This window comes from Odocoileus virginianus, chromosome 31, assembly GCF_023699985.2.
Source record: "Odocoileus virginianus isolate 20LAN1187 ecotype Illinois chromosome 31, Ovbor_1.2, whole genome shotgun sequence".
Lineage (NCBI taxonomy): Eukaryota > Metazoa > Chordata > Mammalia > Artiodactyla > Cervidae > Odocoileus > Odocoileus virginianus.
The window spans coordinates 40636723-40648832 of record NC_069704.1 but is presented as its reverse complement, the minus strand read 5'-3'; the positions used below and the strand labels follow the sequence as shown (position 1 = coordinate 40648832).

The 12110-nt window shown below is 40.7% G+C and overlaps 2 protein-coding genes and 1 long non-coding RNA gene across 10 annotated transcripts in view; 2 read left to right on the top strand and 1 right to left on the bottom strand.

Moving 5' to 3' along the window:
* The window catches only part of PPP3CC (protein phosphatase 3 catalytic subunit gamma), an 83022-nt gene extending 78219 nt beyond the window's left edge, over positions 1 to 4803 (top strand). For 2 of the 4 annotated variants that reach the window (XM_070459684.1, XM_070459685.1), the window contains 2 exons: positions 3136 to 3165; positions 4279 to 4803. In XM_070459684.1, the coding sequence (XP_070315785.1) occupies positions 3136 to 3165; positions 4279 to 4496 (248 nt within the window). In that variant the 3' untranslated portion in view covers positions 4497 to 4803. The remainder of the gene's footprint in view (positions 1 to 3135; positions 3166 to 4278) is intronic. The other 2 variants (XM_070459686.1, XM_070459687.1) reach the window with 1 other exon arrangement.
* Positions 4804 to 6040: 1237 nt separating this feature from the next.
* On the bottom strand, positions 6041 to 8512 carry LOC139032473 (uncharacterized). Its single transcript, XR_011485028.1, has 2 exons — positions 8430 to 8512; positions 6041 to 6703 (listed from the first exon to the last, which is right to left on the bottom strand). It is a non-coding gene; the product is annotated as an uncharacterized lncRNA (long non-coding RNA).
* A 547-nt stretch (positions 8513 to 9059) lies between these two features.
* Positions 9060 to 12110, top strand: part of SORBS3 (sorbin and SH3 domain containing 3) — a 33328-nt gene continuing 30277 nt past the window's right edge. For 2 of the 5 annotated variants that reach the window (XM_020899947.2, XM_070459678.1), the window contains exon 1: positions 9598 to 9794. The gene's annotated coding sequence lies outside the window, so the exon portion shown is untranslated. Of the gene's footprint in view, positions 9564 to 9596; positions 9795 to 12110 lie in introns of those variants that run through there. The other 3 variants (XM_020899944.2, XM_020899945.2, XM_020899946.2) reach the window with 3 other exon arrangements.

Below are 12110 nucleotides of genomic sequence, written 5' to 3'. Positions count from 1 at the left end.
ATAAATACGCTGAGAAACTGGAGCACAAAGGAAAACAAACCAGTGAAATACAATAATCACACATTTAATTCCAGGCTTCCAAGTAGCCAAAATAAAGAAGAAAGACCATAAGATTAAAAAAAGAAAAACAAAAACAGGTCAGTTATAAATGGCACTCCATTGAAAGTTTTAAAGTTTTGTGCTACAAGTGGAACCATTAAGAAAGTGAAAAGACAACCCACAGCATGGGTGAAAATACCGCATTGACCAAAAAGTTCCTTTGGGTGTTTTCATAGCATCTTGCAGAAAAACCCAAAGGAACTTTTTGGCCAACCCCATCTTTACAAAGCATATATTTGATAGGAGACTAGTATCTAGGAACTGTAAAGAACTCTTGTAACTGAATAACAATATGACAAATTACCCAATTAAAAATGGGCAAAAAATTTAATAGACATTGTTCCGAAGAAGGCATACAGATAACCAATAAGTATGTAAAAAGATGTTCCACATCGTTAGACATTAACCACAATGAGACACCACTTTAATTAAAGACCCACTGGATAGTTGTGATCAAAAAGACAGACAGTAACAAGTGTTGGTGAGAATGGAGAGGAATTATGGTTCTCATATACTGCTGGTGGGGATGTATAATGGAGCAGCTCTTTGAAAACCAATCAGGCAATTTCTTTGATGATTGAACAGTTAATCATATAACCCAGAAGTTCTATTCCTAGTTAATACCCAGAGAAATGAAGACATAGCCACACAAAAACTTGTACACAAATGTTCACAGCAGCATGCTTTGTAATAGCCGATGAGTGGAAACCACACAAATGTCTATCACCTAATGAATAGACAAACAACATGTGGTATGTCCATACAATGAACTATACTATTCAGTCCTTAAAAGGAATGATACACTGACACAGTCCTCAGCACGAATAAACCTTGAAAGCGTCTTGCTATGTGAAAGAAGCCGATCACTAACACCACGTGGTGTATGAGTCCGTTTATGGACATGTCAAACAGCCAAATCTGTAGAGACAGAAAGTAGATGAATGATTGATTGTAAGGTTAGGTGAAGGAATGAGGGAGGAAGATGGTTTGTTTTGGGGGGGGGGGGGGGAGTGATGAAAATGTTCTAACCATAGATTGTGGTAATGGCTGCACAACTCTACATATATTAAAATCATTGAACTGGACACTTTAAAACAAATGAATTTTATGGTCTATGAATTATATTTCAGTAAATAAATTTCATTCAATAAAGAAAAGTATTTCAGTACAGGGAGAAAAAAAACAGTTCTTCAGTTTTATATGACTCTTACTTATAAAGAATATGCCTCATGCAGGCTAATATCATAATACCCAATGCAAAAAGCAATTCTAGGAGGACCCCAAATAATGTGATATTAGTACACATTTTACCGCAAACATAGCTTTTAAAGTCTAATTAAACCAACACTCTGTATACAATTTCAGGTAAAGCTTTGTTCTCTCACTTCCTAACAGTTGCTGTTAAAGTATCCTGTCTGAAGGCACTGTCCTTTTCTTCTGAGAGTTTGTTCTCTGTGAGGGGATTTGGGAGGATGTGGCATTGCTTTAACACATGTCAACATATGGTTGACAAGTGTAAACACTCACTTGATAAGTTGATTCCAAGTTGCCATTTTTCACATTGCATTCGGAAGTTAATTTTCAGTTCTTACAGTTTTTCCTCTATGATTGATTATAAAAAGCTTCAGGAACAGCAAACTGTTATTGTTCATTATTCTTCCCTGCCTTCTTTTAAAAAATTAGTTTTGGGGGAGCTGACAGGATTTTCCTAATAAGCTCTTTCTTGCTACAACCTGTAACCTTTTCATATACAGTAAGTCCCCTACATAAGAATAAGTTTCATTCCAAGAGCACGTTCATATGTCCAGTTTGTTTATGAGTCCAACAAAGGTAGCCTAGGTACCCAACTTAATTTCACGTAATACATGAAAAACAAACGCAGAAACAAAGGAAACATTTTTCCTCTCACAGCACAGTACCTTGAAAAATACAGTATAAAAGCTGGTATATAGGGGCTGGCATCGAGTGAACAGGCAAGAAGAGTTGCTGACTGGAGGAGGTGAGAGATGGCAGAACTGAAGAATCATCAATCAGTGGAAGACAAGCTGCAATTTCACTTAAACTAACTTACATGACTGAACATGACGACACATGTTCAGATCTTTGAAAGTTCTCAGCTTGAAGGTTTATATATAGGGGACTTAAACTGTTAAAAAACAAATGCAGGAAAGTTTACCTGTTAGTATTAATTTTTAAATAGCTTCCTTTTCCGTCACAAAGAAGAGGGCCTTCTTAGTAACTGGCCTGCTCTCTCACATGGAGGATGGAAGCCGTGTAAGTTGGATATGTCAGCCTCTGCTGTTCCTCTAATTCCAGATGGTACATGAATTTGTATTCGAAATGGAATAACTTTATGCCTTTCCCAGCTTAGTAATTCACCCCTTGGAAAAGAAAGAACCTCTCACTTATATTCCATTTTTTCTCTTCTTCCAAATGCCAGTCTGTTTGTTATTCAGAAGCTGCTCTTTAAAAAAAAAAAATTTACTTATTTATTTTAATTGGAGGATAGTTACTGTAGCAAAAGCCACCCTTATTAAGTAATTATAAAGGATAGCTAGACCCTATACAAGTTGCTTGAAATCATTCATAGTTTTAAGTAACTTTTTCTAATAGGATGCAGCAGCAGCTCCTTTAGTACCATCTGAACTATCACAAACTAAAGAACGGTTGTAATATCAGGTGATTTGACTGGACATGTCAGTATTTTGATATATGAATGTCAAGGCGTAAATTAGCAGCTGGCTATTTAAAATGAGGAAAGCAGCATTTCGTTTCTCCGAGTCTGCTTGACTGTCTTAGCCGTGGATGCCATTAACTAAAAGGTTCTCATGCCACTTACAGTGTGAAAACCCCACCCCCACCCCCAGTTCAGTTTTTCGCAGTGCTCCTCTCACTTCTCTGACTGGTTCACTTTTACTCTGGATGGAAGCAGGCTCAAAGGTCGGGCCCCGGGGTGTCTGTGCTGCCGCGGTGCTGCTGTTTACTCACTCTTTCTCTGTCTTCATTTTTGCATGCCACTGCTCCTGTCTGTTACAGCCACAGTAGAAGCGGTACAGGCTCGGGAAGGTATGGCCGTGTTCCTACGGTAGATGTGGTCATGTGTCTGTCTATTAGTTCTTAAAAAAGCTCTGTCAATGTTAGACGTCTTTTATTGTTGCATCACCAGAACTGTTAACACTGAGAAAAGGGAAGGATAACTCTAGCTACGCTCACAAAGCACTGTCTTTGTGTCCTTCCTTTGTGTAATATTAACTCAAATGACCCTCTCCACAGCCAAAGTCCTTTCTGGGCTCTCTCAGTTTTAATGCAGTGGCTGAAGTTTAAGCAACCAGTCATGGGGTGTTCAGATGGTGCCGTCTGATAGCCCTTCCATAGCTATGAGGTATCCATTTAATTATTGGAAATTCAAACCATCAACCTCTTTATCTAATGATTCTGAAACATATCAAAAGTAGAGGCAAGAGTAGATAGGAATGCAGTCTGATTTGTTTCTGAGGTTGCCCTCAGTCAGCCAAGCTAAATTACACAAATTTTAAGTAACAAATTATCTATGAATCCGAGGCTGAAAATCATCACAATCGATAAACTTGTGTTATAAATTTAATTGTTCTGTTAGAGAAGGTGGTTCACACTAGGAATGCCTTTCCTTGGTGATACAGAAGTTGAGACGGAAAGAAAATACCTGGAAACTATTTTTTTTTAGATGGTTTTTAACTTATGTTCAGCTCCTGGTTTTGCAAGATTAAAAAAAAAAAAAAAGCTATCCTAAACAAACGGATTAGCTGTTTTGTTACTTTTTTGTGTGGTCAGTGTGATGTTTGTGTTAGAGGAACTAGTCTGCTTCACTTGTTCTCTATTCTAGTGTTGCCTTCTTTCCTTTCTCTGAGCACGTTTCTGGCCCGTAGAGACTCTTTCAGAGATATTGGGGGCTTTTTGTCAGGTCCACTTCTGCTGTGATGAACTGAACTATGAAAATTACTTTCACAGTTTCAGTGGCCCTTTGGGCCTTAAGAAAACAATAGCTTCAGACCAGGCTAACTGAAATCAAATATTGCTCATCGCCTTCACCAGACATGTGCTCCACAGTCCCCCTTCTGTATTTTCCTCTCGGAGCTTGCTGGATGCTAAGAAACCCAAACGATGTCTAATGGAGCGCCTCCCTTTCCTGTTTCCCTGTAGCCATCAGAGGCTTTTCGCTTCAGCACAGGATCCGGAGTTTTGAAGAAGCCCGAGGTCTGGACCGAATTAATGAGCGGATGCCACCCCGCAAAGATAGCCAGTACTTTGATGGGCCGGTGAAACTGGTCCAAGCCAACGCTACGCACAGGAGCGACAAGGGAAGAAGAGCCAGTAATGACTCAGAGTCCTGCGGTGGCGCTGGTGGATCCAAGACCTAATCGTCCATGTTATTTATTTATTATCGGAAAGCTAAACACAAACAACTTAAACAACTTAAACCTGGAGGTGCATTCAAAATACACTCTGCATTTACTCTGTAAGAAACGTGACCCTTTTATAAATTCTTTTAATTTATGTTTAATATATATGTAAAATGCATCTGTTTTGTTTTTCCTTTTTTCTCCCCCCTCTGATTTTTAGGAACTGATCTGATTGTCTGACACATAGTGAAGTCGTGTGTTATAAAGGGGACTGTCCCCAAATAAAAGGGCCTTGGAAACCTCTTCCCTGGCTTTCTGACTTGAACTAGTCAGCCTTTTCTCTTGTTTTTGGAGGTAGTATTGTTCATTTCAGACTAATCATTTTGCAAACGCAAAAGGGTGTTTTCTTTTTCCTTTTCTACAGGGTACCACTGAAAAATATCTCTTAGATTTCAGTGGCTAAAACTTCTCTTCTTATGGAAAACTTGATTATAGTAGAACTCCTCAGTGAATAACCCAAACCCAGTGATTTTAAGGGCCAAGGGAAATGCTTTCCATAATAACCTACTCTCTTCTGGACTCTCAGTTACTCTTAATGTATCCTGGTATGGCAAAATAAAAAATAATGAGGGATTTTTTGTAGAATGACTTAAAATTTATTCATCTAACCATGAGCGTGATTGGTTTAAACTTCCCTTTGAACTTTGGAGATTTCTTAACTGTTGCCAGATTCTTTTGCTTTTATTTTTGAACCCTAGGTAATTTACCTCATCTGCAAAGGAAGTGATATTTCTAAATACTGTATAAATGCCCTCTGCAGAGCCTCCGACAGTCACGCCCTTCCGTGTCACCGCATCGGCTCTCACGTCTCTTCTTCCTGTCTTCCATCTGTTTTTCTGTGTCGACATTTTTTAAACCAACTGGGGCCCCTGGAGGAGGGCATGGCAAGCCACTCCAGTGTTCTTGCCTAGAGGACCCCATGGGCAGAGGAGCCTGGTGGGCTCCAGTCCATGGGGTTGCAGAGAGCCAGACAGGACTGAAGCGATTTAACATGCGCACACAGGGTCATGGAAACTGACCAGGTTAAAACGGTCCCCTTGTGAACTGGAAGTCTTGCTGAAGGGCATTGGGCGAGTGATATTATGATCTCCTCTCTGTCAAATACTGGGATGTTCCTCCATTTTTCAGCACTCATTAGGTTGAACTGTGTATTATTAGTCTCTGTTGGGTATTTTAGAATATAAAAACAAGTGTTCAGATATAATATTTGAATAATCTTCCCTGAGTTTTTCAGGTCACAACCAACTAGTGAAGAAAGTTTGAGGGACCCTTAGGCTCCCATTTTTGGTTTAGCCTGGAGACAGGTGCCATGTTACAATAACTCACTGGTCAGCCTTGTAATGAATGTACGTGTCTGGGCGACACTGTGCCAAAGTGCATATTTGTAGAATTCCTTAATGTCATTTGGATGTAGAAGCCCAGCCTTGAAACATGTATCCCAGACAGTAGTACTTTATGTTTGGAGCTTCAAGGACACCAGAAAACATTTTTCAAAAAATACAACTTTAGGGAATTCCCTGGTTGACCAGTAGTTACAGCTCCTCCACACTTTCACTGCTGAGGGCCTGAGGTTCAATTCCTGGTCAGGAAACTGAACTCCCACAAGCCATATGGTGTGGCTCAAAAAAGAAACAAAAACAGCAAACAAAACCACATAATTTTATAAGGAGAATGAGGATTTAGCCCACCTATCTCTGTTTTCCTATACCTTGCTAACAGTTCCCAATTTGTTTAAGACAGAAATCAAAGTATTTTGGAGATTGGAACCTGATGGCATAGATTGCTCTCTTAACAAAAAAGATAGGAGGGATATTGGGAAGAGGAGAAAAGATCTTTTTGGGTTGTGAGTAAAACTTCTGAAAGGAGGGAGAGTCTCCAGTAGCTGTCTTTACTGATCATCATTTCTTTACAATCAGAGGAATTCATCCCCTAGACGTCCCCATACTCCTCTCTACCCCAGTCCTAACAGAGAAGGGACCTCCAGTTTGGAAATGTCATGCAACGCTGACCATCAGTTCACAAGTTTGATGGATGGGTGTCCCTGATCCCATTCTCTTGGCCATCGAGGCTATTGTTACACACACACGGTCCACAGGTAGAAACCTTGGGCTTCGATCATAAGGGCTTCAGTCAAGAGGCAAATAGTGAAGTAGTTACTTTAAATCCTGATAAACAAAAAATTATATTAGTTTTTAAAAAAAGAAGTTACTTAGTAAGGTCTTCATTTTCTTCTCAAAACGAAGTAGTATGATAAAGCAATTTTCCTTGACAGAGCCGAGTGAAAAGATGGATTTTACAGGTACCCTTTGAGCTGTTGAAGTGCCAGCCGAAAGTTAAGTGGTCACAATTCAAGAAAATTGGAAGGGGTTTAAAAGAGCAACAGCTCTTACAGGAAGTTGGGTTTGAAAATCCTGTTGAATGCTAGAGGTAAAAGCATTTCTTATGTTCTGTGGAAAGCTGGGGTATATACTTCAGTGCTTTAGAAAGTTGTGCAGTGAGTGTAATACAGTGCATGCGTGCTAAGTCACTTCAGTTGTGTCTGGCTCTGTGCAACCCCATGAACTGTATGTAGCCCACTAGGCTACTCCGTCCATGGGATTTCCCAGGTAAGAACACTGGAATGGGTGGCCATTAAAACCAGACCACAATCAGTGTACCTGTATGGGCATTTGCACCTGTGATTCAAGACAGTTTAGATGTGAGCCTTAGGAATATATTGTAGTAACAGTCCTTGTTCTTCCCTGTAGACTTCATTGGAGGATTTTAACCTATTTTTTAATGTTTTAATCTAAACAACAGCTCCCAGGAGAGCTGGTGGCCTGCCCTCGGTTTGCCATAGGATACCTGGGGCCTGATGGTTTGCCTGGAGTCATCATTTCAAACGTTTTAATGCTGTAAGTGCCCTGCAGTGTCACTGTTTGGAGAACCTCTTCTGTCTTTACTAAATCTTTCCTCTGAATGTTTGCTCTAAAGATACTAGAAATACTTTTCTCTTGTTCTCCTTCACTTTAAAGTTCACGGGGACCTTAATTCAACTCTTCTCATGGTGGGGGCAGCGGTGGGGCACTTCTTACATCATTTCTCTAGAGGGCTTCTTTGTGAACTTTTCCGAAATAACCATTTTTGAAATGATACTTCCCAAAGCTCAGTTTTCCCAGTTTTGTTTACATCCACGTCATACGAAATTTCAGATTAATCAGTTGACAGTTCTCGTTAATGAAAATTTCCGAACTCATCTAATACAAGTTCAAAACATACATCCTTTTTTAATTTCTGTGTCCTGAATATTTAGAGCAAAAGCAAAACAAATAAACTGTGTGTGTGAAGAATGCTAAAACAAAAAAAGTGTGTTTTCTTCAAAACCTTAGGTTACGGGTATAGACATTGCTAATTCACCGGGCTTTTTTGACTAGATATTGACCGGCAAAGCGAAAATGGCTTATCACACCAATGGACATGATTTGCCTTCTTGCCTAAGACAGAAGCATCAGACTCTCCAGGAATATCAGTGTTTTTCATATCTTTTAATTTATGTTTACATAGCCTTTTCTGTTCCTACAGAACAGATACAGTTCCATGAAACAAGTTATTAATAGCAAAGATTCGCTTTCTTATCTTGGTAACAGGATAACTGATTTCATGACACTATTCAAAATAGGGCTTCCCTGGTGGCTCAGATGGTAAAGAATCCACCTGCAACGCAAGATACATGGATTTGATCCCTGGGTAGGGAAGATCCCCTAGAGAAGGGCATGACAACCCACTCCAGTATTCTCGCCTGGGAAGTCCCATGGACAGAGGAGCCTGGCGCGCTTCAGTCCATGGGGTCTCAGGTTCGGACATGATTGAGTGACTAACACACATTCAAAATAGGAAAATAAATGCTCTTACTTGTTTTATAAACAGAATGTCATTATTTAATATCCTTATGGAGCAAGGGTGGGATTCCTTAGAACTGGATAACTTGGGACCTTGGCATTGTCCCTTAGGCCCTCTTCTGAGTAATCTTAACACACAAAGTTTGAGGTGGCTGCTCTCTGTAAGAAAAATATTATAAACCATGCCTACATGAGATACAGCTGGATTCACTGCTCATGGTCATTACTCAAGAGTCTCTCTAGCCTCAAAGTAAGTAAGGTTGAAATCTGTTCCCTCTACTCTCCCTTGTTTTATGTAAATATTGTTGCTGATCTCCAGAATTTTCGATTGTACCATACCTATACATATAAAACTCAAGCTCTTGAGAATTAAGTTCATCCTGACCACTCTGGGTGACCAGGCAGTTAAAATGTTTTAGAACAATCTTGTTACTGGATTGACTGATTCATAGTTTTTCTCTATATTAATTATCAGGGGTGGTTTTTTTTCCCCTCTCATTTTTGTATTGAAAATATTTTCGCACCCATAAAGACTTGCTGAGATATCATTCTAGAATCTCCAACATTTATTGTAGTTGTTATAGTAACTGTGGAACCCAAGTGTTTTCAGAGCATTGTTCAGCTTTCCATATCCCGACAGAAAAGACCAGAGGGAAGGTGAACCCAGAGCCCGGGTTGTGGGAGTGAGGCTCCAATTTCCTAAATCATTTGTGATTATAAACATGGATTTCCACCTTGCCTGGCACCCAAGTCTACAGCTTTTCTGAAATCTGCTATACGAGAGAGTAAAGGGCAGGCTAGGGGAACCCAACAATAGCTGGAGGAGGGTTTTTATTACCTGGAGGATAGCACTGAAGCACTGACATGCCACCGTCCCTCTTCAGCTCTGCTGTGATCAAAGGCTCCTAGGAAAGTCGTAAGAAAGAGCAGATGCGTGTAGGGGAAGAAAGTTGTATAGTCGAAAAACAGGGTTATTCCTCTTGAGTCCGGCAGAGAACTGTATTCAGAGGAGAGCTCTGTGCCATTGACAAGAGTGCGAAAGAGGAAGCCTACATGACTTTGAGACTTGTGACCTGACCTGCCTCTGTCCAGCCAGCCAAATTGAGTGGGGTCAGAGTTAGCTGCCTTCATCTATGGAGTCACAAAGGTAAAGATGATCCTGGAGAGTATATTCCCTCCAGTGAGGCCGTGGCCTCATGCCCCAGCAACCTTGGCAGGACTTGCTAAATAACACCTTTGTCCGAGACAGGGTTATGCATCTTCTCCTCTCCTACACCCTCATGAGCAGTCCAGGTGGCTTAAGATCAAGAAGGGAGGACATGGATGTGGACCATCCCTCTGAGCAGCCCTAAGAGAGGGCCATGCACACTGCCCTTTTGTAAGTCTTTGCCCCGATTCCTTTCACTCCCTTAACATAGCTGTCTTCAAATAACTTTCTTTTTTTCTGCATGTTAAAGTGAAGTGCATGTAATAAGGAGGTGGTCTACTGTAGATTTGGATTTGTGGCAACAAAGATATGATTTTTGTCTGTCAGAGAAACTTTTTGGAGACACCATCACTAATGCCTCACTTTTCCTTTCTCAGCGCACTGTGACCCAAAGCTGTGTTTCCTAGTAGAAATGTCAGCAGGCATTTTTCCAAGAAAGGATCCAGGCTTTGCTTCCTAAATGAGACAGTTAGACATATGAGACAAGCTGGTTGTGTAATTTTTTTTTGAGGCTTTTCTGAATGACAGATTATTTGCTTGTGCTTAGAGGTTACTGGCTTTTTCTTGCTTTCTGTTATGTTAAAGCAAATGGTGGAAATGTTATTTATTGATAGAAATCATTTAATAAAATAATTTTTTTTTGTGAACAAAAAATTAATTTGTTAGAACTTTCTTAGTGTATGTTGGAAGTCATCTTGGAAAAAAAAGCATAAAGCGCTCTTCAGACTAAACGATAATGTTATTGGCTCCCTGTGTCTTTATTTCCTTTGTTTCCTGGTGGAGGCACTTGTATTTGGCTCTTGTTGTTTGGTTGCTGATTCATACCGGACTCTTTTGCGACCCCATGATCTGTAGCTCTCCAGGCTCCTCTGTCCTTGGGATTCTCCAGGCGAGAATATTGGAGTCGGTTGTCATTTCCTTCTCCAGGGCTCTTAGCCATTCAATAATTCCAGAAGCCAAGGGAAAGCCTGCTGCTGGATGTCTGGTCTGGTCTCTGGTAATGCTAATTCTGCTAATTCCCCTCTCAAGTAAAGGAATCCCGTCACAATGAAAGGAACCGCTTTCCTTGACCTCCTCAGCTCTCTAGTTTTCAGCCTGCTTTGCTGGCTGCGGTGTTGGTTCCACTTCTCCCACTTAGAACCCACCTCTTGGTCCTGGCCTCCTTCCTGGCACTCTGCCAACTCACTCCCAAGTTCCAGCTCCTTCCATGGCATCTCCGGCAGAGGCCGCTGCTTGAAGAAAAGGAAGAAAGACATCCCAGAAAACACACAGTCTTTACAAAAGATAAAAATAATTTCCGTTAGAGCAGCTTGATAACTTTGCATTTGATCCTAATAATAGACACAGAGGAATTCCATCTTGGGAGAAGTCAAGGAAGCCAGAGAGGAGTCGAGTGTGGAGTTGGACCCCTAAGAAAGGAAATGTCAGGCCAGCTTTTAATTCCTCTGGGAAGTAGAAATACCAGGAGGTGCTGTGGATTCATGAGAAACATAACTCCTCTGGCCAGGTGGGGGTTAGGGGACAGGCTTTCTAGACTGGAAAAGGCATCAGTGAGGGGATTCTATCAGTTTACGGCTTAGAGGGAGCAAGTGTCAGTCAGGACCGACCAAGCCTATGCAAGGTGATTTCACCGTCAGTACAGACAGCAAGGACCACAGTGCAGCTTATGGGCTGGAAGACAAGCCCAGATTGCTCATTCCGAATGAGCTAAGTATGTATTTTGGGCTCTTTGCGATCTCAATAGCATCCTGACTTAACAATGTCCTCAGCTTAAACCCTCAGAAAAATAAGGTAATATTTGCCCTTATTTCAGTCTTTTTTCTTATTTTTATTAATTATAGTTGATTTACAAAGTTGTTAATTCCTGTTGTACAGCAAATGATTCAGTTATAAACATTCTGTTTTTAATATTATTTTACATAGTGGTTTTTCATAGGGTATTTTTTTAATTGGAGGACAATTACTTTACAATGTTGTGTTAGTTTCCGCTGTAATACAACATGAACTGGCTATATGTCTACATACATCCGCTCCCTCTTGAACCTCCTTCCCACCTCACCACTAGTCCACCCCTCTAGGTCATCACAGAGCACCCAGCCAAACAGACATTTTTTTTAAGCCTGGAAATTAAGAACTCAAATACAAATTTCTATTTACCTCTCACTATATCTAGATCCAATCTGACTTTCTTGCCAGTTCTCTGTAATTGCCTGATCTTTTTATCACAACTTGCAGGTTTTGGAAAGAAAATCTGTTCCGTTTTGATACAGGGGATTAACACTGGTAAATTACTCTTTTTAATGTGGCTGTGGTTCAGGCGAAGGTTCATTTTAGAATTCGAGGAGGTGGGAAGACAAGGTCGTTCTGTGTTTGGAGGCCAGACCTCTTACCTCGTGCTGCCCACTGGCCAGCAGACCAGCCCCCTTCTCTTCCTTCTTTCAGCTCACCTGCTGGGGAGGCGCTATGCAGACCTACTTTTCCAGCTGC